At 38.7% G+C, this 27,348-nt stretch overlaps 1 protein-coding gene across 6 annotated transcripts in view; it reads right to left on the bottom strand.

Annotated features, from left to right (window-relative positions):
• Positions 1–27,348, bottom strand: part of rptor (regulatory associated protein of MTOR, complex 1) — a 156,605-nt gene that overhangs the window by 43,571 nt on the left and 85,686 nt on the right. For 3 of the 6 annotated variants that reach the window (XM_081607400.1, XM_081607406.1, XM_081607408.1), the window contains exons 11-17: positions 18,175–18,256; positions 16,221–16,322; positions 12,628–12,711; positions 11,555–11,665; positions 10,641–10,715; positions 10,447–10,512; positions 7,322–7,513 (exon numbers count right to left, since the gene is read on the bottom strand). In XM_081607400.1, the coding sequence (XP_081463526.1) occupies positions 7,322–7,513; positions 10,447–10,512; positions 10,641–10,715; positions 11,555–11,665; positions 12,628–12,711; positions 16,221–16,322; positions 18,175–18,256 (712 nt within the window). The remainder of the gene's footprint in view (positions 1–7,321; positions 7,514–10,446; positions 10,513–10,640; positions 10,716–11,554; positions 11,666–12,627; positions 12,712–16,220; positions 16,323–18,174; positions 18,257–27,348) is intronic. The other 3 variants (XM_008406991.3, XM_081607403.1, XM_008407018.3) reach the window with 1 other exon arrangement.

The following is a 27,348-nucleotide window of genomic DNA, read 5'->3' as shown; positions in this document are numbered from 1 at the left end:
AGCTGAGAAAATAATGGCAACTTAATGTTGATGATTTTACTGCAGGTAAATTGCCCACTGTGAATATTTCAAGAGAAAAAACACATTTAGAGGAAACGTAGAGCTTTTCTGAATCCAAGAATTTATTTACAAGCTATATTTTGCTTTCAATAAAAAAAAAAAAAGGGGGTAACACTTTATTTGACGGGGTGTGAATAAGACTGACATAACACCTGTCATGAACATGAAGGAGTCTTTATGAATGTTTATGACAGTTGTCATGAAGTGTCATTCGGTAAATAATGACACTTAATGCAAAGTTGCTCTAAAAGTTACATTAAAAGTCCATTAAAAGTGCCAACTTTGCATGATTTTGTAAATAATGACAATTCAATGCAAAGTTGGCATTTTTAATGGACTTTCAATGCAACTTTTAGAGCAAATTTGCATTAAAAGTGTCATTTACCGAATGACACTTCATGACAACTGTCATAGACATTCATAAAGACTTCTTTATGTTCATGACAGATGTTATGTCATGTTTATGACAATGTTATGTCTGTCTTATGCACACCCCTTCAAATAAAGTGTTACTGAAAAAGGAATAAAATCTAATTCAACGTTTGACAATGTGAAGTGCTTTACTTGGTTTTAATTTCTGGTCGTGGTAAATTTTACATCCTGAAAACAAATCTATAAAACCTTTGTCTGGTTTCAACATAAAATCCTCCTTGATCCTTTTTCTTTCTTTTTTTAATCACAAAATTGTGTCTGTTTCAGTAAAATTTTTAAATGACTTCAATCTGTTTCATTTGCAGTAAACAAAAAAAAAACATTTGGAAAAACCACTTAGGCACTTTGAAAAATTTAAGCAAAGCCTTCAACAAAAAACTCTACCCTTTACAACTATAACCCTTTCATGCACACTAACTACAGAAATTTTTGATAAACACATTTTTCAGTTATCTGACTGGCAGTGTGCAGTCAGTGAGGATTATGGAGGGTCAGATCTGGGTTGTTTTCAATTTTTTTTTATACACTTATATTCTTAACCACTTTTAGATTTTCTATAAACCTACATTTTGATGCTGCTGTTACACCTGAATTTCCTCTGTGTGGGACTGTGTTGTTGGGGATTTTTGTGGGTGTGTCTATGTGTGGGGGCGTTCCCTTTGAGAGGTGCAGCCAGCTGCATGTCACGTGGCCTTCAGCGACAGAAAGCCAGAGTTAGAGTCATGTTACCCGTGTGTTTAATCAATCCAGTGCCATCTGCAATCATCTTTGTCTTGACGAAGCATTGTAGGTACGTTGAGTTTAATATATTGTTGTGCATCATTATTTTTTATATTATTTCTGGTTGTTGAGATGTAAAATATTTTTGGATGTTTATTGTTTGCACAACTTTGCTAATTCATTTGGGACAGTATTTAATTTAGCTATGTTAAACTTATATGTACATGTTTACAAAAGACTGAAAGTGATGTATTCTTTTTTGTTTGTATTTTAGTTTCACACTTCCTTAAATTCAATAAACCTGTGGATAAACGGTCAAGCTTCTTCAGAGTCTTGATATAAGGAAGAGTTTAGCTGTACTGTCTAGTTGCATTCTGTATGGCGAAGGCAGTATAGTGAAACTACAATGCTTCGTCAAGACAAAGATGATTGCAGATGGCACTGGATTGATTAAACACACGGGTAACATGAATCTAACTCTGGCTTTCTGTCGCTGAAGGCCACGTGACATGCAGCTGGCTGCACCTCTCAAAGGGAACGCCCCCACACATAAACACACCCACAAAAATCCCCAACAACACACCCCGCCTGGCGTGTTCCCATGCCACTCATTAGACCATAACAGTCCTTAATCATTCGGAGAGAAGAGAAGCACCATCTCTGTGACAGGCCTAAGGAAGAGTGAAGAACCTTCTGCTTTGCAGACCTTGACCTCTACCTTTCTGACTTTGCCATCTTTGCTCGGGAAAGTCTGTGTCACAAGTCCAAGAGGCCATTCGTTTCTTGCCAACTGAATGTTCTTGAGGAGTACAACACTTCCTGGTGTAATGTTTGGTTGAGTTACCAGCCACTTTCTGCGTGGCCGCAGTGTTGGGAGAAACTGTTTCCTCCATCGGTCCCAGAAAGTGTTAGATAAATGTTGGACCTGGTGCCACTGACGCTTGTAAAGGTTTGAAGCTCCAAACTCTCCTGCAGGTGCTGGAACAACATTTATTTTCTGAGTGAGTAAAGCAGCAGGAGTTAGGATGAATGAATCATCAGGGTCAGTGGTCACAGGAACTAGAGGTTTAGCATTAATGATTGCTGCGACCTCTGACATGAAAGTTGTCAGGACTTCATGAGTAAGTTTGTCTTTCATCTGGAGAAACAGAGTCAAGAATCCTTCTTACAAGTCCGATCATTCTCTCCCATGTCCCACCAAAATGAGAGGCATGTGGAGGATTGAATGTCCACACGCAACCTTGATCTGACAGGTAGTTTTGTACTGTGGTATTGTCCATGTTAGAAGGTATTTTCATCTCTTTACAAGCACCGATAAAGTTTTGTGCCACGATCCGAGTAGATGTGTTTGACTGGCCCACGAACTGCAATGAGTCGCCTGAAGGCATTGATAAAGCTAGATGATTCAAGGGATTCAATGACTTCAATGTGAATGGCTCTCACACTCATACAGGTGAATATTACAGCCCAGCGCTTACTATGTGAAAGACCACCTCTTGTCCGTCGTGCGCAGATGATCCAAGGACCAAAGACATCAAGTCCAACATGTGTAAAAGGAGGTTCTGTAGAAAGGCAAGCTGCTGGGAGGTCAGCCATTTTCTGAACACTAACGGGAGCTCTGAGCCGTCGACAGATCACACAGTGATGGATAATGCTGCTTGTTTTCCTCTTCCCACCAATGATCCAGAAGCCAGCTGACCGAAGGGCACCTTCAGTAAAGAGTCGGCCCTGATGATGTACCTGCTCGTGGTGGTGTCGAATGATCAAAGTAGCAATATGATGCTGTGCTGGTATAATCACTGGAGTTTTCTCACTTTGACCCAGGTTGGACTGATGAAGGCGACCTCCAACTTTTAGCAGACCGTCCATGGTAATGACAGGATCCAAGTTCTTTAGAGGGTTGCTTTGTGGTATCCTTTTCTGTTCCTGAATGCACTTCATTTCCTGGGAATATGTCTACAGAGGAAGAGCTAAAATTACAAATGCTCTGCATGAGACATTCATGGTCGTCTCCTGACTCCTTAATCCAGAAAACTATCAAACCACTTCCATCACCGAAGGCAGCAAACAAGAGAAAACTCAAAATATCAAGTGGATGGCAATTCAATGGATATGAAAATGTCTTTTAAAACTTTTTTCAACTGCGATACACAGAGTATCAACAGGCTGAGCCCTGGAGCAAGAGGGCGACAGCAGCAGAAGACCAACCCAAGTGATGTTCCTGTCAAAACTACAAGAAACTAAAAGTTACAATTCACACAGATTTGTCAAAGCCAGGCAAAGCTACAGAGTCAATACAGACTAAAATCTCAGGAATATTTCTGACACCTTGTTGAACCAGGTAAATGCAAGGTGCACCTGACAAAGTGGCCGGTAAGTGCATTACCTGGTAAGTGTTTTGTGAAATTCAGCTCACTCATTTTTTTAAACAGGGTGATTGTCAGACAGACACCTGAACCATAAGACCTTCCAGGTGATGTTTTACCTGCATCGTCCCCTCAGGCTGTGCAAGAGGTCTTTGGTGTCTCCTTGTGAGCTTTTTCTGACAACCTCTGTCAGAATAAAACAATCCTTAGTGGCCTCAAGAGTTATTATTAATTTAAAGCTTTAGTCAAAGAAAAAAAAATGTTTTGTGCCTTTGTCAGAGAAACCCTGGAGAGACTGGACACTTCATGGTCAGCGACTTTAACCTGAGGCCTCCTTGATGCCGCTTCATACCAAAAAGGGGTTATTTGTTGCGCCATCCTTGTTATCGTCTTCCTTGGCATCTGTCATTAAGTTTAAAAAGTAGGAAAGAGAAAAGCACTTTTCCATTGAATGAACTTTGTCCTTGACTGGATTTAACCAGGCAGTAGAAATGTCTTTATTTTTTCACATTTTTAAACTAGACTGAAGCGACTGCACAAAGTATGTCTACAATTTTTTGTCAAACTAAAATTCATCTACAACTAAAGGTTAAGACTCAATTTTTATGTTTTTTGAAATTCTTTTCATTGAAGACAGCATCTTCCATGTGCACAGCTGGGAAGTTGCAAACTCTGAAAGAGTGAAACTTGATTCAACTCCAATTAAAGTTGTAGATAGTTGTGAATTTATGCAGCTCTTATTTTCTCTGCCAGGCTATGAAAAAGCAACACAAAAAGTCAAATTTCCACCACAGAGGAGGACTTTTTTTTTTTTCATAGGGTCATTCCTAAACCCCCAACTAATAAAAAATACTATTTACCCTAAAAACAATCAATATCTAAATTACAAAAGATTGGTGTTTGACTCCAAAATGGAGATTAACATCTAAAATGTGACCCTTTTAACAGAATTCCTCATTATAATTTCTACCGCACAAAAGTCTAAAATGCAAAATTTATCTGGAAAGAAAACAAAAATAAACCCTCTGCAGCCCTTACCAACAAAAATTTTTTATATTGTTGGAGCAAAAACCTCGACATGCAGGAGAGGCCGTCAGTGTTTTCTGCAGACCTCAGTTTCAACCCTGGAGATAAAACTGATGCCAGGGAGGAGGGTTTCTGCTGGAAGCAGCTGTTTCTCTAGCAACATCTGGGTGAATGTTGGGGCGAGCTCTGCACGCTGCTCTCTGGCGTCCATGCATGACCCAGTAAGGTGTTGGAGGATCCAGGTGCAACATGAAGGATGTGCGTCTGGACAGAAGAGCGGTCTACTTACTGGAAACATGAGGGATCACCGTGCGGCAGCATCTGATTGTAAAACATTCATACGCTGGTTCCCTGCTCACTGGAGTTACAGAACGGCTTGTTTCTGTGTTCAGTCGAGCATGTAAGGGCCAAAGATGTACAACATGACTCAACAAATGTTCCTTCGGTATTTCTTCAGACAATTTCTCGAAACAAATGCAATTTTTATGTACAAAAGCTTTGACAAGCAGCACTATTTCCATCACAATAAGCCTAAATTCTACCATATTAAGCTAAAATCTTAGTTTTCTGTGGTCATAAAAAACTGTACACTGTTATAATGCAAAGACAGATGGACAACAATGCATGTAATATAGGAGAAATTGTATTTATCCACACTGATTTTCTTTCATGCCTGACACTAACTTTAGATTTGGATGTTGCTGCTGGTATGAAAACTTTATCACTAAAATCCAAAATAAAACAAAAGTTTTCATAGATTTTTTTTCTTCTCATCTTAATCAACCAGTACTTATTTGTATTTTTTTCTCACACAGTATTAAAGCAGTAATAGAAACAAGGAGAATACAAGGATAATAACAAATAAGAAATCAGAATGTTAAATGTGTTCATAAAACAAGCTTCTTTCTCACTCTGCAGGTCCTTAACACTAGCGTCATCTTACTTAATCATTTTTATCTGATATTTCAAATTGACTCTGGATCTCACAGCTTACCTGTAAACGCTTTGAATGACCTTCAGTTTAATACAAATTGTGGGTTGCATTTACTGGCACCTCTGGTAAAAAGTTGCCAGAGGTTCCTTTTTACCAGAGCTCATCAGACCTTATGATGAGCTTGAGAGAGCAGAGAATATAAGACGACCAAGCGCTCTGGCTGATCTGGAGAGAGAATTATCCAAGAGATTCCTCTGCCTGGCTGCAAATCAAATATAAAAGTAAAAAACAGTTCTGTCATATTGACAGAAGGAAGTTGTACAAAGTAATAACAGCAGGGGTATCAAGAATTGTTGCACTGGTGGTTTTTAATAAAAAACTATTATTTCAGAGCGATATTGTGGTAGTGCAATAAAACATTAATTTATGTTGAGGTTTTTACATGTATTTTACCAGGGGTGAAGATAAATGTATCTGGCAATATATCTCCTTAAACCAAATTCTGACCACCATTATTCATAGAGCTCATTTTTATGACTTTTTCATACAAGAGCCAGCAAAGAAATTTCATTATAAGCAACTACTCTTAAACTTTGTGTTACAGATTTTTTTTTTGTGACGTCGTTGAAAATGTTTGACATTTCTTTCACATTTCTGGTTTCTCATAGTTATCGTCTTATTGCAGAAAATAGGAAGACATTCAAAGGTAAAACAGTTCTGTCTGCTAAGTTTAGCTCATTTTAAGCCAGAATACAGAGCACAATGACTTAAGTTTTTATATATATATATGTATGTATATATATAAAGCCTGAATTGTGTCCCGCACTTCTGAATACATCCCAGCCAGTCAAGGTTTAGAAAAATGCAGCCTGTGAAGAACCTCGAACTGCTGATCGAGCACAGAAATAGCCGGCTTCTCTCCACCCTTCATCTGTGAAATCTGCACCCAGCTCAGGCTCCCACACAGCTCCAGTCATGAAACACTTGTCAAAAGAAAAGAGAGGCCTGTGGATGCTGATGATCCACCAAGACTTTCTTTGGAGGAATGTAGGAGTAGTTGGGCAAAGGAGAGCGTGCTCAAGAGCTGAACACAGCGACAGCTGTGGGAAGAAGGCCGTCTAATTCTGTGATAAATGTAGCGACAACTCTTTGTTTGTATGTTTAATCTAGTTTGAAAGCATAAAAGCCAGCACTTTTTTTTAAAGCTTTGTTTATTCGTGTGGCATTGCTCCATTTTTCTCATGACAGCTTCAACTTCAGAGGGAAAAATCTTAATAGGAAATCTAAAAAATGTAAACCTAAGAAAGATTTGATTCTACAAATAATAATAATAATAATAAAAAATCATTATTAATTTAAAATCTTATCAGTTTGAACAATAGAAACAATCAATAAAGTAATTATAAATCAGGAACAAGCAGCAGCTGGCAAAACCTTTTGGACATTTTCACATCTTACCACATTACAAACAATCTGAAATATGTGTTATGACAAAAAATTGCACTGAACTGTGGAGTGGAAAAAATATTCTGAAATCTGAAAATGAGGTGTGGATTCGTCTTCACACCTCTTGAGGCAAAATTTTGGCTCTTTTGCTTCATTTTCTTAACAAAACCGATGAAGCCTGGTGAGACTGGAAGGGGAGAACCAGTGACGAGAAATGCTCAACTCTTCCTCTCTCTGTATGGACACAGAACAACTACAAAACCGACATTTGGTGCCCCATAAATACACACCTTCACGTGTCTTTGACTGCGTTTAGGGTGTGGCTCAGACTTCTCACCTCGGGGATGGGATCCGACAGCAGCGTGTACAACTTCTCATGAGCGCTGTCTCGGACGCCGCACCAGCGCGCCGGTTCAAAGTTCTGCCAGATCCGGCCCAGGCAGATCGCCACCCACTGTCGGAGCAACGGGTGGGGGTCAGAAAGCTGCTCCAGGCAGTTGGCGATCAGGTTACCCTGGAGACAGGCCTCCTAGAGGGCAGAAAGACAAGGAAAGGATGTTGGAAACCTTAAACTGTTTAGCTGTTTACTTTGATCTTTTATAAAGGAAAAATACATGTTATTTCCAGTTAAGAATAGACAGAGCTCTTCTGACCGTGATTCATGACAAAACAAGCTTGATAGGAGCCTAATTCTCCCAAGCAGCACAGAAGTCTAAGGTTGACTTGAAACTTGTTAGTCAATAAATCCCCACTAACCTCTAAACCTTTTGCTGTGAGATTTGGACAGAAAAGATTATAGATTAGCAACACAAATTAACTGTGAAGTCTGCAAAGTAATAACGCATTTTTTTAATTTTTATACTGATGTTAAATATTGTTTAATATTTGTATTTTAGCTCTATTGCTTTTTCTGTTTTAAGCAAGTTATCAAAAATGCAGCAACTGCAGTGACTGGAAAGAAAATCCATGCTATGTAAACTGAGATGATAAAACAGATCCATTCTATAGCAGCACTGAGGAAATCTCTGCAAAGTTACTGCAACACTTTGAGAGCTGATAACGCAGATCACATGTTTGATTTGAACGTCTATGGGTAAAAAAAAACCAAATAGACTTAATACAATAAAAGACAAAAAACGAAAGAGTATTTTGTTCTTTTACATGCTGGACTTTTTTTTTTTTGCTTTTCTGTCACATTTTGATGTTTCAGATCTTCAGACATTGAGGTTAAACTGACCTCCGCCCCCAGTTAAATCAGTTATATAATTAATCATAATTAATCATATATTTCCAGTTGAATGAACGTGTTCATTCCGAGACTTATAGTATAAAGAAAGCGAGTGAATTGAACAACATCAAGTAGGAAAAAAAGATTTTCATAAAGAAACGCATTATGCCTCGATCTAAAGAGGACACTTAACCATCTGGAAAGGGTTAAAAAGCCATTTATAAGCTTGTGGTTCTCAGATCACCAACATCTGGGTTATGTAACAGAACAACAATCTGATGCAGACCAGCAAGTTCAACCTTGAATGATTTCAATAGCTGCCTCATAAAAGTCTGGACTGAACGCTAATTGAGATCAGCTTAAATTGGCCATTCAGGCTGAAAATCCTTCCAATATGGCCGACTTAAAATGATTTGAGAAAAGAAACGAGGCAGGATTCCTCCACAGGGATAAAAAAGCCTCATTGTTAGTTTTCACAAATGCCAAATGGCCGTTGTTGTCCAGAAGGGTTGCAAGAATCGCCAGAATGGTCTGGATAGCTTTTTCTTTTAATAAATGAAATCATGAGAACATTTCTTCTGTTTTTGCTCAGGTTCAATTTTATGATGTGAAACATTTAAGTACAAGGGGCAAATATTTTTCACAACGCTTCAAATCACAGATTCTAATTAACAAAAAAACATGAATTACAACAGCATTGAAGAAATTACAACATTCAGGAAGTAAGCTGCCTTAAAAAAAAGAAATTACTGGATACTCAACTCTAACTTGCATCTTAATGTTGCTCATTTCTACTGTGATGATGGGTTGGTGACAGCTAAATGCTGCAGCAGCAATGTTTGCTACTATTAAAGCATAAAAATGAGCTACGGAACACATTTATAATGTGAAATGTTTAGGATTTTTCTTTTGGGAAATGTAGACCTGAACTGCTTCATTCAGTTGTTCTTTTTCTAATTTTCTGCTATTGTTTGTCCAATTGGTCAGTAAAATATTAATACCTACAAACCTTCACAATAAAGAGAGAACCGATGACTACACCTGTTAGATACTGCAGAGAAGTAACTCTTTGAATGAGACCGTGGGAGACTCTTTTCATTAAGCTACAAAGATTTATACATAATTTTTTGGGAAAAATTACCTTTTTATAAATATATTGCATTTTTATTGATGAAAAAATTATCATGATCTTTTTTGTTGCATTTTTAATAATTTAATTCCAACTAAAATCATCTATTTTTTGTGAGCAGTGATAACATTAAATAAAATAGAAATATGCCATTTTCGGGCCATTAAGTTGAAAGTTTGGTTGCCCCTGGTTACCTAAAAAATATATTTTTCCCTTATTGTTGCACTCATGATCAAAATGAAACCCATTTTATTTCACTGGCTAGTCAATATCATCATATTTGACTCTTATGAATAAAAGCTTCAAATACTTTTATCAACATTGTGATTGCTGTGTGACGCATTCTCAGCTGTAAATCCACAGCTGACGAATGTCGTCGTTTAACGTAAGAAATAAACAGGAAACTGAAGCTGAAAAGCAGGGAGAGAGTCTCTCTGTAATGTCACGATCATCTATTATTTACAGAAACCAGCAGGAGATGTGGGAGTGCTCAGTGTGCAGAGAAATATACATGAAGGATTGGCGTTTCTGAGCATGACGGCGGGTACAGGTTTTCTGATTTATCACTTTTATAAAATGTAATATCAGAAACAGGCACATGAGTGGGAATAAACGACTCAAATAACAACCGTAACTAGACAGAAATATTACAAATATTTTCTTAGGAATTGTTTGCGTGTCTGGGTGGAACGGTGAGTTACATTATCCCTACGTTGCACAGCTGAGCATTTGATGAGCAGCAGACATAAAAGGCTTCTGGGATTGCACGCAGGAAGCTTGTGGGCCGACGGAAGTGACTCTTTTGGAGATAAAGTGTCACCACATAGGTGGCCGGGGCAGAAACAGAGGCTGCAGGAGTAACTGCTGCTGACAAAACTGTCACATAACCAATATCTACTGGAAATATACAACAGGCGACAGAGATGACAGCTGGCTCTGAGAGCCCCCCCCCCCCCCCGTTTCCTGGCGAGAGGAGTAAATTAATAATTTGCCGTGTGCTCCTTCTGGCCTTCTGACGCTCCGGTCGGAGCCACACACACACACACACACACACACACACACACACACACACACACACACACACAAATTCAAACTGGTCCTGTACCTGGCCTGTGTTGTAGTTGTTGACGATGACAGCCAAAATGAAAACGGCCATGGTACGATGTTCCGCCTGAAAGAGAGGAGAGCATTCCTCAACCCTCTCACAGAAAGCTATTAATATTTAAACAGTTTCGCATCAAATTAAGCAGAAACAATCGCATCAAACACTATTTACCGGCGACGGCAGCTGATACTCACAGGCATGTAGCTGTCGGCTAACACAGACAGGAAATACTTGTGTCCGTTGTCTTTCACCAGGTCAGCTTGACATGACTGTGAAGATGGAAAGCAGGAGTTGAGAGGCTTCACTCTTCATTCAGAGGAACAGTTATTATAATGTGTTGCTTTGTTCTCTTTTCCCCAGATCAGACTGAGTGACGACTGAATACTGTTATTAAATCAGGATCAGTAGAAAAGAATGGTTGTCTTCAAATTTTCCTCAAAAACTAAAATATTAGGAAGCACATCGCAATAAAGCAACAACTGTCGCCAGATTTTCACCATTTCTAACTAAAATGAACAAAAAAAACTGTACTTCAAGCACCTGAGCTGACGCTTCAGCTCTTAAACATGGCTGCATGCTTGTTATTTAAAATCTATTCTGACAAATTTGTAAGACTTTATAAGGAATTTTGAATTTGAGTTTTATTTGTTGGCACAACTCGTCATCTCCAAATTCTTTAACAATAACATTGTTTAGGAGGCGCAATGTCCCCACAGTTTTTACAATTACTGATACTGTTAAGTAAAAGGGGGAAAAAAATGAGGAAAAGCACTTTACGCCTCTCTCCATCCATTTCTGTAATGTTTTCCTCAGCCAGAGTGAGATTGTGAGAACGTCACTGATATGAAGACGAAAAATGCTTCTGCTGGATGCTCACAGTTTAACTCTCTAATGTCTAATTTGTGAGAAAATTACACTGTAAGTTTACTTCACAATCAAAATGGTGATTTAAACATTTATTAAACAAACATATTAACGCAGCCCTGAACCTTTTAGTTAAAATTTTAACAAATTCCAAGTGTTTTGATTACATTAATGTGGAAGTGCCCATCCTATGAGGTTTTAAATGAAACAGAAATCTCAAAGAAGCACACTTAGCATTACTTACACTGTCCACAGCCAGGATTTTGGCCCAGATGAACACCAGCAGCGGCCGCAGCTCCCTGGCTGAACTCTGGAGCAGCTTTAACACATATGGGAAGATCCCAACAGACAGGGCCTGCAAGGTCCACAAACAACACAGCACCGGTGCTTACAGGGCAAAGTCATGTGGCATCTCAGCAAACAGACAGAGTAAGGATAGAATAAAGCTGAATCAGGCAGCAGACTGGCTCTGATTTAAGTGTTGAGATGTTGTTTACCACTTTCTTCAATGCTCTTTTACATATATATTTTTTTAAATTAAAAAAAAAAAAAAATAGAGGTTGGGACAGATCACAAAGCCATGATCTCAATCCTATGGAGAAGCTATTGGTAGAACTGGAAAGGCGTGTGTGAGTGACCAAATGGACTCAGTTACAAAGGTTCTGTCAGGAGGAATGGACCAGAACTCCAGTAAAGTATTGAGACACGCTTATGGAAGGAAACCCAGACGGTTTGACCTGAATCATAAAGTTTAAAAAAACATTATTTCCTGAAACTGGTCAAATTTATGTGAACTTCTGAAATCAAGAAACTTACAAAAAAAAATCTCTAAAAATGTTCTCGCAAAGTTTTCTAGCATTTAGCAAATAGATATAATTTTGATAATTCTAACTGACCTGAAACAAGAGCTTGATCTGACTTGGGCTCATACAGCAAGAAAAAAACCTATTTTTACTTGGTGAAATATCCGGTTTCAACTGTATTTGTTAAGGAAAAACAGCATAAAGGGGATTTTTAATTCTTAATATGTCGTCAATAACTAAATGTTTGTAAACCAAATGAGCTGATCGCATATTTTGGTTTTACTTAATCTGAAGCTCACATTTCATTCTTCAGACGATAATTATTTGTTTGTTTTATCAAACTGTTTAAATATTTCAAACCATTTTGATAGATTTTAAAAATGATGCAATTATTAATATGGTGAAACATATTTTTACGGTTTCAAATTGCATAAACTACCATTGACATTCAGGATTTGACTATGTCAGAATTCACTTAGAAAGTCAAACCGATATATAAAAGAGGTGAACGAACCAGACTGACGGCCCAGGGCCCCAAATCCAGGAACCGGCCGAGCAAGTCCAGAGCCCTCAGCCGATGCACTTGACTCAGGAGAACCTGAAAGGCAGGAAAACAGATCAGAGGCAATCTGGGTTTGCCTACAAAACCGGAGGGAAGTCTAAGATTAAAGGAAGAGGAAGAGCAGCAGGGAATATGGCAGAGATGGTGGGTTGGAACAGGTGGCGCTCCCAACACTACTAGAACCAGAACCATCACTGAGTGTGTGGGCATGCCTGCATGGGCAGCTGGGTGTGTCCTCTTGGCTGCCATTTCAATTGGATGCTTACAGAGGTATCGGAGTGTGACATCATCTGAGTGGGCGCTTTAACTCACCTGTGTTCATATAATGAAATACCGCTGCCAACTGGGAATAATTTAGAAAGCTGTTGCAGCCACACAGGACTATTTATAGGATGCATATGGCAGATGCTAAAAATACATAAACGCTTGTGTTTGCAAAGACTATTGCAATGCAGCATTGAAGTCTGTGTGAAGGCAGGACGCCGGAGCGTCTCCATGTGACTTTCACAGTGTGTGTGGGAACAACCATATGGAGGACCGTAGACTCACACAAGCATCTCCTCCTACACACAACGCATGAACAGAATCCTCGGGGGTGGGGGGGAAGACATCGACCTGCATGCGTGACCGCAGAAACAGGAGGAGGCTGGGGGAAGACCGGAGCACGTCTGCCTCCAGCCCTGAAGAGGAGCGTGGGAACGTCCGCACTCGTGTGTTTTTACGTGACGTAGGCGCCGCAGAAAAGCCACAGGGCAACAACCCGACCCAAGCCTCTGCTGGTATGAGCGCAATCCAACTAAATCCATATCTTTCTTCCATTCTCATCATCACCGACTACATTTGGTGTGCATTATTCATAGAGCAGAAGGCCTGGAAGGGATGGAAATAAAGTCCCAGATCAACACTGCAACACAACAGAGAACGTGAGTGTGTTTTTACCGCCACAATATCTTCACCTCACTCTGATTCGCAAGCGGTGAGTAAGCGCTCCCTCCTGTTCTCCTGTGTCTGAGCACCGATGCGCGTCATGTTGCAGTGCCTCGTACAAATATTCACACCCCCCAAAACTTTTTCACGTTGTGTCAAATTCCAAGTCCAAAACCTTGTTGGTCTTAATGAGACGTGTCTATACAAAGCAGTGCATATTCATGAATGGATGAATATGCACATTTTCAACAAATGAAAATCTGAAAAAATTAGCACACACTGATTCTTCTAAATAAAATCTGATGCCACTAATTACAGTATTTTCCGCACTATAAGGCGCACCTAAAAATCTTCAATTTCCTCAAAAGCCGACAGTGCGCTTTATAATCCGGTGCGCCTTATATATGGACCAATATTGAGCCACAACAGGTCTAGCAACTACGGTAAGCAGTCGCCGACTTCATTTTCCCCTGTAGAAGAAGAAGTGTGCGGTGCATGCTGGGATAGTTGTCAGAACGCTGGTTTGTTAATAAAGTTTGATAATACATTTAAAGTCAGGGGGGGTGGAAGGGTAGGGGAAAAGAGACAGAGACTGCAACGGCAGCGTGTCGGTTATAAAAGTCGGCTGGTTGCCTCTGTTACCGTAGCACTGCAATTTTTAAATGCTGTAATCCCTTCGCATAATCTGCTAATCCTTTTTAGATGAAATAGCTGTTGTCAAGACAACGCAGCACAGCACCTCAAACCTGCTTCAGATGAGTTGTTGCTCATTTTACTAAAGACCATTATTGATGGATTACTCTGCATTGCCTGTTTCTTGTTAATCTTTCATCCTTCAAATGGCGCCTGAATATATTTGGCATCAAATCATAAACGCTCTAAGGAAATGCCAGTCTTCATCCTCATGTAACAGTGTGTTTAAACACACAGGATCATCCAGTAACAAACACACGCACACACACGCACAATTTATTTTTCCCCAATCACGGTGTTCAACCGCATGAAGTTGCACAAACTGAACGGCTGCTGCAGCTGTTTCCCTGTTGTTTCTAAACAAACACACACACACAGCATCCATGTGCTCTTCAATCACGGCACCTTTTTCCTGGCTTTTAACGGGTCCCGACGGGCCCCGCTGTATGGATGTGCTGCTGCTCACAGAGCACTGACTCAGCAGGAAATTACCATTCAGCACGGACAGCTTCATGCAGCTACTACACTGTGATATAATACAACGCCACCACTGTACCACCCTGCAGGGAAGATGGCAGTGGAAGGACGAGAGCGAAGCATCAGACTGCAGCCCCCCCCCCAACAAATTTACCATCTCTGCCAGACACAGGAGCGGCCGCAGACGTAGGTTTAGCTGTGGGGCTGTAATAAAGGAAATTAGCCTGAAAGTCCTGAACTGAACTTCCAAGAAGGATTTTCACACTTCTGAGGTAAAAGATGTGGTAAAAAGGAACGCCTGGTGTAATAAATTATAATAAATTAAGCCTTGGAGAAGAGCTAGATCTCAGCATAAGAAGTAGTCCCTGTAGCAATAATATTCCCGGCAACCCGTACAATTCTGGCAGGTGATTTGTGAGTTTAATCAAGATGCTATTGCTTCATAATGGAGAATAAAGCCTTTTCTGTGCAACCTGCAACACTGATGGCTTTAGGTATCAGGTAAAATCGACAGCAGCACTTTACGTGGCGGTAGTCAGTTTAAGCAGCTGCTTGGCGTGCTGTGAACTGTGTTGAGAAGATTGGCTCTCACTCCCCTTGACAATATGCAACAGATGTGGATCTGCAAACACCTGACACATCTTATGCCATGTTTAATTTGTAGCCGTCATGTGTAAAAATCACCAAAAACCCATTAGTCAGGCAAAAAAAATCCTGATTTTCCCTCATGCTGTTTTCTGGTGCTGTGTTTTTAATGCAAATGTGATTTTTTATTTATTTATTTTTTTAAAAGGGAAGACATGCAGTTTTTACACTGTGGACTTAGCAATATTATTGTCTTCAAGACAAAACTGAAATGTATCATAAGAGTAAAACTGAGCGTTTTATTACATTTCTACAGGATATCAGAGTACCGTCTGTGATACCATTTATAATTATTTTCTAGAACCCTTGTTTAGCACTTTGACTGGATCATCAATGCATTAGTGCCAATTATCAAAATGTATTAAAAAAAAGAAACCCTGGCAGCCAAAAGAAAAACTGCAGAAAGCGGTGTAAAGATCGTTATCTATTAAATATAAGTAGATGCGAGTCATTGGAGAAACGTAGGACAAAAGGAAAGAGTGAGAGGAGGACAGAATGGCATCTTCTCACTAACAATTGCAAAATGAAGAAATTATAATACTTGTTTCCCACAGAAATAATAAAAACTTATTGATCAGTTTCAATTCTTGTAGTGTATCATATTAAAGCAAACAGGACCTAACATCAAATATTTAATCTATGCTCGACTTCGATGTTAATGTTTCTAGTATGGTATATTCTCCAACCACCAGGCTTTGTGTAGATCATTTCTGGGTTAATGAAGCGCCATCATGCAGACAGAAAACACCGATTATAAGAAGGAGTGCATGCATGCATGCGTGTGTGTGTGTGCGTGCATGTACCTGCAGCACTATAGGGAGCTGCTCAGGAGGGTTTCTGTTCTCCACACCCATGGTCAACCAGACCTGAAATGCCGTGAGCTGCTCTGCGAAGAACGGACTGTGCTGTGGACACAAGCAGCAGAAGTAACACAGATATTAGAGCTTTTACTGCACTGAATCTCCTTCTTACACACACACGCGCGCACACACAGCCAGTCTGCAGCAACTAGCTCATCATTTCATAAAAAGGGCCAACATAATGAGCTGAGAGGTGACACTGCACTGCAGCAACAACATAAATCCCAATCGATCATGATCAGCTTACCGTCTCTGTGGTCTCTGCTGCCGCGGCAGGCCACCTGATTGGCTGCTCGCCCCACGTTATTTGATCATGCTGTGAGGTGAAATTACAGCAGGAATCATGCCATGTTTGGGTACGGTAATAGATCTTGAGGAGGGAAATGACAGCACTGAACTGGATGGATGGATTAATTTATGAATAATCACAGCAGGAAAAAAAAAATACTTCACCAAACTTTGACCTTAATTCATTGTTTTGTGAAATGTAAAGCATGCTGGGTAGATAATCTGCACTTAGAAAATTACTAATTTGTTCAATTAATTAAAGATTGAAGAAAAAAAAGTTTCATCAACAGGAATATTTAATGTCCCAGAACAGCAATTTCACACTTATTGCATGAGAAGGGAGCCAATATTAGGGTATTGGCAAGGAGCCCTTCCAACCTCAAAGACCAGCAGAGATTCAAATGAGATGCTGTGGCTTGACCTCAAAAACCTTCCAACATGGCTGAATTAGAACAAATCAGCAAGGATGAGTGGACAAAATTTCTCTACAGCTGTAAAAGATTCACTGCAGGTTATCAAAAATGCTTTCTTGCAGTTGTTAACACAGGTCCATGTAGGTCTGGATTTTTTTCCCCTTATTAAAAAACATACTTATTAAAAAGCTGCAATTTGTGTTTACTTGATTTGTCTTTGACTAATATTTAAATTGGTTTGACTTTCTGAAACGCTGAAGTATGACAAACATGCAAAAACGTACAAAACCAGGAAGGGGGCAAACACTTTTTCACACCACTTTTCTTTTCATCAATTTTACCAAAGCCTCAGAAAGTAATGTGTATGGCTGAAGAGCACCAGGAAGATCTTAAAGACTCCTGAATTCAACACAGAGCGGGAAGATCTTCTTTAAAGGTCCTCCGGGGCTCAATTATGATGCCGGTAAGTGTTTTCAGCCTGAGTGCTAGGGAAAGTGTGGAAGGGAAACTGCCCCCAGGGGAGCGATGGAGAAGAAGCCCACCTCCGAGGGCGAGGTGGACAGGAAAAAAAGCCCAAGATTAAAGTGCTAAAGTCTCCTGAACAGTTTCCATTACAAAGTACAGGTTGCGACTGATCTATCTACAAATCAGAGAACCAAGTCGGGTCATGCATAAAAAAAGAAAAAAGAAAATGAGTTGATCGAGATATATGAGCCCATCATCAGTTCAATAAGCCTCTTGCAGCATGTTTTTATTGAACTCAGCATCTCTATCAGAGTCCCCTGCCGTGTCAGTAAATATAACAATAAACACACCAGTGGCTGAAAGTGCAGGGCCAGTGGTTTCAGAAAACCATTTTTTATTTGACACTCATACTTGAGTTATAAGACCTGACATTTTACAATATTATCCACTGGGAATGTGTGAGTATGAGTAATTATCAGAGATGGTGGTGCTGATGGAGGAAAAGCTGCAGACCAAACGAGAACCGTTTGGTGTTCCCGGACATCAGCGGCAGACAGAGGCCATCTATCAAAGATGGCATTCTGTTATCTCTAACGTTCCCGTCGTCACTTATAAAAACACAGCAAAAAGGATTTGTCCGCATTTTTAACGCATCAGAGTCCCGGTTTATCCCTACACAACACACACACACACACACTCACGCAAACACACGCGTGCGAGCACACACATACACTCACTCTGAAGGCAGTGCCCTCCTCGATGATGGTAGGCAGCTGAGAGAGGCAGATGTCCACGGCCAAGTCCCAGGCTTGCCTGCAGGGATGAAACACGGAGACACAAGCCACGTTAGAATTACATCATCTGATCTTCAAAAACAACACAAATCAAATCAGGTAATAATACAAAAAAAAGTTAAGTTTTAAATTCACAAAAGTTTTACTACAACAATTAATAAAATAAATTAGAACAATAGTAGCAGTATCAATTATGTAATTGTAATTACAAGAAAAGAAGACAAGAGTGAAAATAAAGTGCTTGTAATTAATGGATAATTATGAAATTCTTAGTAATAAGAGCTGAGCTGAAAAACAATTACAAATTCTGTATTTATATTAACCACAATTTCTTGGGTGCTAAGATTGTTTTTTTCCCCCCCAAAATAATAAAAAAAAAAACAATAAACCAAATTGAGCCACTCTTTAGACCACCTTCTGCTCAGTTTGTTGGGAATTCAATCTTTCCCAACAGCTTATATATGTATGAATCAAAATGTATTTCATTTGCTTTGGTTGTGTCTTGTCACATAACACAGCTAAATAGATTTTCAGTTTGCACACAAGTGCAGGTCAACACCAGGTCTACGGTCGATTTTTTAACCCCAGCGTTCAAATCCATTTTTCTCAGATCAGATCGTCTCCCCTGCATTGTTCTCGACAAAAGAAAGGTGGCGGTTGGGCTAACGGCTAACCGAAGCTAACCGAAGCTAGCCTGTAAGCGGTGAAAGCTAACTATAAGCTAACTGAAAGCCGGTAAGCAGTGGAAATCTGGAGGGTAACCCGTAAGCAGTGGCTGGAAATTTGCATTGGAGACTAAATAAATAAAATAAAAAGTGAAATTGATAGAGAATGGGACCCAGAAAGACTCAAGCTTCAGAGGATCTTGATGACATTAAGAAATCCCTGGATTTTCTCTCGGAGGAAGTGACAGCTATACGGCTGCATCAAAACAACATTTTGGACTTAGTGAAAGAAGTGAAGTCGTTGAGACTTTCTAATGAGGAAAAGGATAAACGAATCGCTGCATTGGAGAACCGAGTGGCCGATTTGGAGCAATACAGTAAGATAAATGATGTGATCATCACTGGACTTAGAGTTAAGCCCTGTTCGTATGCCAGCGCAGTGGCTGCACCTAGTACGGTTGGTGAACCATCGGTCGAAGTGCTCGACTCCACAGAGAAACAGGTGACTTCTTTCCTCAGGACCAAGGGGATAGAGGTGGACTGTGACACTGTGGAAGCATGCCACCCGCTTCCAAGAAGAGGAAAAGATGATAAATCTGCCATCATCATGAGATTCACAAAGAGGAAATACAAGTTTGCTCTGTTAAAACAAGGCAGATTGCTGAAAGGATCTGATGTATTTATTAATGAGCACTTGACCAAGAAGAATGCTGACATCGCCAGAAAGGCTCGGTTTCTGAGAAAACAAGGAAGGATCCAATCAACATGGACAACAAATTGTAAGGTTTTTGTTAAACTTAATGGAACTCCAGAGGAGGCAAAGGTTCTGGTTGTTCGGGACATCGCTGACCTGGATAAGTACAACTAAATGCTTTGCGTTATATCTGGGATCTCAGGTGATTGCACATGACACTCAATTAATATGTCTCAGTTAAACAACATGTTGTCCTCAACATCTATGGACACAACATTAACACCTTTAACTAAAGCTGATTACCCGGAACTGAAAACTTTTGACTATACTGAATATAAGAGTCAGGACAAGGAAAAGGATTTGGACCCAGAAAACAACTTTTTCTATAACATTGAGAATAACTGTTGCTACTATTCGACTCAGCAATACAATATAACAGTTAATGCAGATAATAAATTCTCCATAATACATTTCAACAGCAGAAGCTTATATGCGAACTTTAACCACATCAAGGACTGTTTAAGCCAATTTAAACAACCTTTTAGTGTCATTACTATCTCTGAAACCTGGCTTACTTCTAACAAGGGAGCCGATTTTGAATTAGATGGTTATGAATTTAGTTATATTAATAGAGACGGAAAGATTGGTGGAGGAGTAGCTGTATATGTGGACAGCAGTTTTAGATTTAAGCAAATTGAAAACATGACTAATGTGGTTAAAGATCTTTTGAATGTTTAACAGTTGAAATATATATGGAAAAAAATAAAAATGTAATTGTTAGCTGTATATATAGGACTCCTGGTTCTAACATGAACCTCTTCACAGAATGGTTTGAGAAAACATATACAGCTATAACTTCAAAGAACTACTTTATTTGTGGGGACTTTAATATTGATCTGCTGAATGTCAACAATCACAAATTGACTGAAGAGTTTATTAATACTACATGTAGTCTGAGCCTTTTCCCTCAAATTACGAGACCTAGCAGAATCACAACCAATAGAGCTACATTAATAGATAACATATTTACAAATTTAATAGACAACACAATAAGCGGATTGTTAGTTCATGACATCAGTGATCATTTACCTGTTTTTGTTGTTTGTGACATTGGGCACATGAAAGTCAAGACTAAACATAATCCAATTATTAAAAGGTTAAGGACGGAAAAATCGATAAATGTATTTAAAGATGAATTATCTAAACAAAACTGGGAGTCAGTATTAAAAGAAAATGACATGGATAAAGCATATGATAATTTTCTGAATATTTTTAAATCATTATATGAGAAAAATTGTCCGAATGTAGAGTCTATTTCTGCAAATAAATATTCTGAAACTCCATGGATCACAAAGGGATTGCAAAATGCCTGTAAAAAAAAGAATAAGTTATATAGAGACTTCATAAGGCATAGATCCACTGGGGCAGAAAATAAATACAAGAAATATAAGAACAAATTGACTGCTGTTTTACGAATAGCAAAACAAGATTATTATAGTAAACAGTTGGACAGAAATAAAAAAAATATTAAAGGTATCTGGAATATTTTAAACAGTGTTATTAGAAAAAACTCCAAACATGTTAGTTATCCACAATACTTCACAAACAATGGAGATAAACATTTAAATAACATGGAAGAGATAGTTCATAATTTTAATAAATACTTTGTAAGTGTGGGCCCTAAATTGGCTGAGGAAATCCCACAGCCCACAGGACATGAAATACTAAATGATGTATTAGTTAGAAATCCAGATTCCATGTTTCTTACAGCAGTGGAGGAAAATGAGATCATAGATATAGTACATAAATGTGAAAATAAAAGGTCAACTGATTATGACGGTATTGATATGTTAATAATTAAGAAGGTGATTGTGGAAATTATTCAACCACTAACATATATCTGTAACCTGTCAATTCAAACAGGAATATTTCCACAAAAAATGAAAATTGCGAAAGTCATCCCACTACATAAATCTGGGAATAGACATGATTTCACAAATTACAGGCCTGTTTCATTACTTCCACAATTTTCCAAAATTGTGGAAAAAATATTTGTTGTTAGATTAGAAAGATTTATTAGTAAACATCATCTACTGTCTGAAAGTCAGTATGGATTTAGGCCACAAAGATCCACAGCGATGGCAGTTCTGCATTTAATAGAAGAGGTGACCAGTGCATTAGATAAAAAGAAACATGCTGTTGGGGTGTTTATTGATTTAAAAAAAGCATTTGATACAATTGATCATGACATACTCCTCAGAAAACTTGAGTGTTATGGTCTAAGAGGAGTAGTGTTGCATTGGATGAAAAGTTATCTCAGCAATAGGCAACAATTTGTGCAGTTGGGTGATGTCCAGTCCTCATGCATGGACATTGTTTGTGGTGTTCCCCAGGGATCAGTATTGGGGCCAAAATTGTTTATTTTGTATATAAATGATATATGTAAGGTCTCCAAGAGACTTAACTTTGTACTATTCGCTGATGATACAAACATATTTGGTACGGGTGAAAATTTACGACAGTTGTTGCTTGAAATGAATTTAGAGTTATATAAACTGAAAGAGTGGTTTAAAATTAACAAATTGTCGCTAAATTTAGATAAAACAAAGTTTATGTTGTTCGGTAAGTGTAAAGAGCAGAGTGATTTACAAATAAAAATTGATAATATCACTGTGGAGAGAGTGACTGAAATTCGGTTTTTGGGAGTAATGATTCAAAATAAGATCTGTTGGAAACCTCACATAAAATATGTCCAATCTAAAATTGTAAGAAGTATTGCAGTTCTTTCTAATGCCAGAAAATATTTCAACTACTCTGCCCTATATATTATGTACTGTTCACTTATCTTACCATATCTATGTTACTGTGTGGAAATTTGGGGCAACACTTACAGAACATCACTTCAATCATTATGCACACTACAGAAAAGAGCCATCCGTTTAGTTCATAACGTTGATTTTTATTGTCATACCCACAATCTATTCATAGATTCTTATATACTGAAACTCACTGACTTGGTAGAGTTTCAAACTGCACAGATTATGTTTAAAGTCAGAAAGAAAATATTACCAGAAAATATTCAAAAATTATTTTCTGATAGAGTGGGGGATATGACTATAGAGAAAACCTCAATTTCAGAACTTTGAAGGCTCGAACAACAATGAAAATAATGTGCATTTCTGGTGTTGGTGTGAAGATCTGGAATAAACTCTCTAAAGAGCTGAAGCAAAGTCCAAGCATGAGATATTTTAAGAAAGGTCTCAAAATAGCTATTATTCAAAGGTATAAGGAAGAACAAGGGAGATAATCCTGGCTGGGAATTAAAACTCTAAGTATGATTTCATCAAGTGGGTGCAGGTCTGTACAGGTGTGGGTAAATGTATAAAGGTATGTAAATAGTTGTGTATTTTGTATATAAGCAGATGGGTGTGTATATGGGTGTATGTATGTATATGTGTATATGGGTGTATGTATGTATATGTGTATAGATGTATGTATATGGGTGTATGTATGTATATGTGTATAGGTGTATGTATATGTGAATATGTATATATGTATGTGTACAAATGTGTATGTGTGTGTATGCAGTACTTTCATTTGGCTGAGGAAATATTACTACAATTATTATTTCATTTTGTCAGGAAGGATACTGGAAACTGAAAATAATGTGATAAATTACAGCTGGAAAAGGGGTCTGATTATATAAGTTATACTTCTTCATACTCCTTTTCAGACTCATAATCACCGATGTGATGTGTCTTCAAGAAATTTATTATGTACTTTGTGTTTGTTCTACATTGCCGGTGAAAGGTTTGTCTGAAATAAATTACTAAATTAATAATAAAAAAATTAATTAATAAAAAATTAATAAATTAATTAATTAATTCTCCGAGCGCCTACAACTCCTGAGATTTCCTTCCACGGGTCCTGGAGAGGGCAGTGAGGAGCCTTTAATCCCCCTTCTAAACACCCAGCTCTTCTCCCATGGTCATTTTTAATTCATGGGGTTATGCAACCCACATCAAACCTTATCACAGCTTCTCTTTTCTCCCTTTCAGCCCGTCTCCTCTAACCTCCACTTTCCAGCTTCGTTTTCTTGCAGAAAATTGAACGCAGAGCCTCGCTGGGGCTTTTTCCTCTCAGTTAGCATGAGTTAGAGGTTGATTCATGTTCCCAGTTGATGCACAGCGATGTAATGTGAAGCTGAATGAATGACGCAGGGTTCACCCTGTCTGAGACTCTTTCTCCTGCTCAAATGGCTTCTCCCATTATTCCAGAGTGATATAATGGAGTTGCACTCCTGGTTGACAGCACAGTGCAAAACATGTAATGGATTCACTGACGAATGTGCAACATGGAAACATATAAAAGTAGCTTGATTAAGGCTATTGGGGGGGTTTTGTCACCACCAGCAGCAGCACAAAGAATTAGCCCTGTGGTAAAAATCTGCGCAGTAAAAAGCTGATTGCATCCCTAAGAGAAGATGCTGTTCATCAAGTAGCAATTTGCTGCCACATACAGTGTTGGCCGTAAAGAATCTAGATCTAATTAGGCTCACAATGATTGGGCCTGGGCTGAAAAACACTGAATTTAAATCTAGTTCAGATGCTGTGGCATCACAATACGCAGACTGTTTATGCACACTTGGGTTATTCTCAAGTGTTAATTTGGTAAATGATCTGAAACAGTTACATGATAAAAAATATATCTAAAAATAAAAAAAGATGAAGAAACCCCAGTGTCCAACTACTCTTTCTGTTTCTCATTGTTATAGCAGACTGAAATAAAAAATAATAGAAAATTAAAGCAACAACTCAACTGCGTATTCTTTGTTCTCCTTTAACATATCAGATATGAAAACGCTCCACTCTGGTTTCATAACTTGTGACTGGGAAATTGCCAGCTCACGAGTCCATCCCCGACGGCTTTTATGCAACCCGTCGGCATATAAATAACCAGAAAGCACCATATTATCTGCAAGAACGTATTCTCAGGATGGAGGCTGCTCCAAGTTTATTATGGCACGGTTAACCCGCTCATAAGGCCGTAGATGTGACTCATCACCAGAGATCATGCGTGTGTCGAGTGTGAAATGAAGGGAAAGCTGTGTAGGGGAGCATTTGGTGGCTGACTAAGCTCTTTTCTCTGGTTGCCTGCAGAGAGTGGTGCAACAACATGCACCAATATAAAACAGACATACACTACTGGCAATTAAATGACTGGCAAGGGAGTAATCAGTCTCGGGCTTATTTGCCCTGTCCTGTTCTGCCCCATTTGAATAACAATAGCTGTTTGTGTTTTGGCACCAACATGAATCAGAAAGCCCTTAAAAGTACTTATTCCCTCCTCTCCATCCTGTCCAGTCCAGTACATGCTGGCCCGAACTTTTATTTTCCTACTTGCCTTTTATCTCCAACACTTACTCTCTTTATTGCCCTCACAGTTTGGTTTCCTAGACTCCTAAAGCACTGCTCAGTCGTTACTCTATCCTGCTTAATATTGCATGTGCTGTTGTGAAATCCCAATTTGTTGGGCCGCAAACACTGAAAAGCACCCGCAATCTAAACTAATAGGGATGAACAAGCGAGAAAGAAAGACTACAGCATGCTCAAGGAGTAAAGAGCAGTATTTGTTACAGGGAGAGATGCCAGGCGGTTACACAACGAGCCTCTCCTGCAGGCTTTGCCAACGCCGGCCAGATAATGAGTGGGAGAAGCAGAAAGAGGCATTTTTAGAAGACGATGCAAAGGGAAAAAAAATGATGGAGAGATGTTTGTGTAACTAAAGGAAGACGGATGATTAGATAATGGCTTTTACATTGTGCAAAAGAGGAGTCGGACAACAGCAGGCCTTTGTGTATAAACATGTATGTTAATGAGAAAACATGGTGGGCAAATGGAGATGGGGTTTATTTCAACTCACTGTTTGTCTCATTAAGCAGTAAAGAATCACATTATTTCCCGACTGAAGAAACCTTTTGTTTTTTTTTTTAAAGAGGTGAAACATCTTCAGAAAATATAATAACTGTGTTTAATTCAAATAATTAAACAAGCAAAAAAGTGCATAAATAGGTTTTGATTAAAAACTCTTTTTTTCTAATTTAATGATCTGTAACAACAACTTGAGTATTGTTCTGGAGATTGTTGAGATGTGCTTAAATGTGCTCCCATAAGGTCTATACATACCCCATAAAAACAAAAATGGGTTCTTCTAAGTGGAAAATAACAAGAATAATTTTCTTTCTGGCCTGAACAGTTTATACTTCACAAAAACTCAAGGACTGAGGTATTTTTTGTATATCATTGTTGTCGAACACGAGACCAAACAAAAGGTTCTGCCCCAATCTGTTAAGAGGAAGCTGCAATAACATCCAGCCACAGATGCAAGAGTGCAAAGATGTCCTTACAGCACTAGGAAAGGGAACACATTTCTCCGTTTTCGAATAGTGTGTAGTTTGTTAAAAACAGCACTTGAGGAATTCAATAGTCATATCTTGTATCCCATTGATTTTGGATGTGTTTGATGTTAAAACACGGTTCCTATTTTCCCCCATCTGTCTATTCCACAAAACATGAACCCTTTAAAGCATCAATTCAAGAGAAATATCTCATAAATGCATTAAATAACTAATGAACCCTATAGAGTCCAATCATATTATGTTCCATTTTAATTACATAAAGGACTCAAAGTGCTTCACTTTTTCCACATTTTGTTATGTTACAACTTTGTTACAAGTTGTAGTAAATTAATCTTCTGCAAAATTCAACACACAAATGACAAAATGGAAAAAAAGTTTTAGATTTTTGCAAATTTATTAAAAATAGAAAACCAGCCACCACAACACATCACACAATCACAAACACACCACCAGGTTTTCTCTGCCTACTTCATATCTAATCTACTGTAAGTAACAGCCACTAGTGGCAGAAAGATTTTCAAAACAGGTCATGCAACACAAATTACTCCTCAACAAAGCATCAAATCTGCAACAGAAAACGAAAGCGATTTGGTCAAGCCAAAGTCAAGACCGCAACCTGAGTGGCAAAACCTCAACAGATCGCTACAAGCTTCATTGAACTGAGGCAATTTAAAAAAAATGAGTTTGCCAAAATTCCTCCACAAAGATGTGAGAGACGCTTAAGGTCCAACAGAGAACAGTAACGACAACTTTCTCCTGCAAAACGCAGCTCAACAACATGTTCTTATAGACTACTAGAGCATTCTGGCTAAGCCTTTTAAATAAATATTCAAACAGAATAATATGTCTTTTTTATGATATTAAAAACCTTAAACTAAGTAACCATTCCTGTTCTGTTTCCAGTTACTACTACTGTACTGGTGGTAATTTTCACCGCCATAAAACACTGAGCTCACTGCTGACAGCAACACTGGTAACATGAGGGAAAAAAGGATGTAAAGAAAATAACGCATGAAGAGTTTGCATATGTTCAAAGGCAGAAACATATACAAACACCTCCAGGCTCAGGCCTCCACACCAATACTTATTTAAGCAGGCTGTGAAAGTGACTCAAGCATTTATATTGCTTACATGTAATCTACAATTAGAGCAAGTCCAGGATGCTGTGTTTATCTTCAGTTTGCTTATAGATCTGTGACTGTAAATGAGAGACAGGGCAGCAAACCTGTCGTATGTTTGAGGACGCACAAAGCATCTGTTGCATCAAGAGAAAAAGCAATATAACAAAATGCACCAGAGAAGCTATTGGTTTTTCAGCTCACCTGGATTTTCTT

Source organism: Poecilia reticulata, chromosome 1 (genome assembly GCF_904066995.2).
Source record: "Poecilia reticulata chromosome 1, P_reticulata-male-v2, whole genome shotgun sequence".
Classification (NCBI taxonomy): Eukaryota; Metazoa; Chordata; class Actinopteri; order Cyprinodontiformes; family Poeciliidae; genus Poecilia; species Poecilia reticulata.
This window is presented reverse-complemented; position numbering and strand designations above follow the sequence as displayed.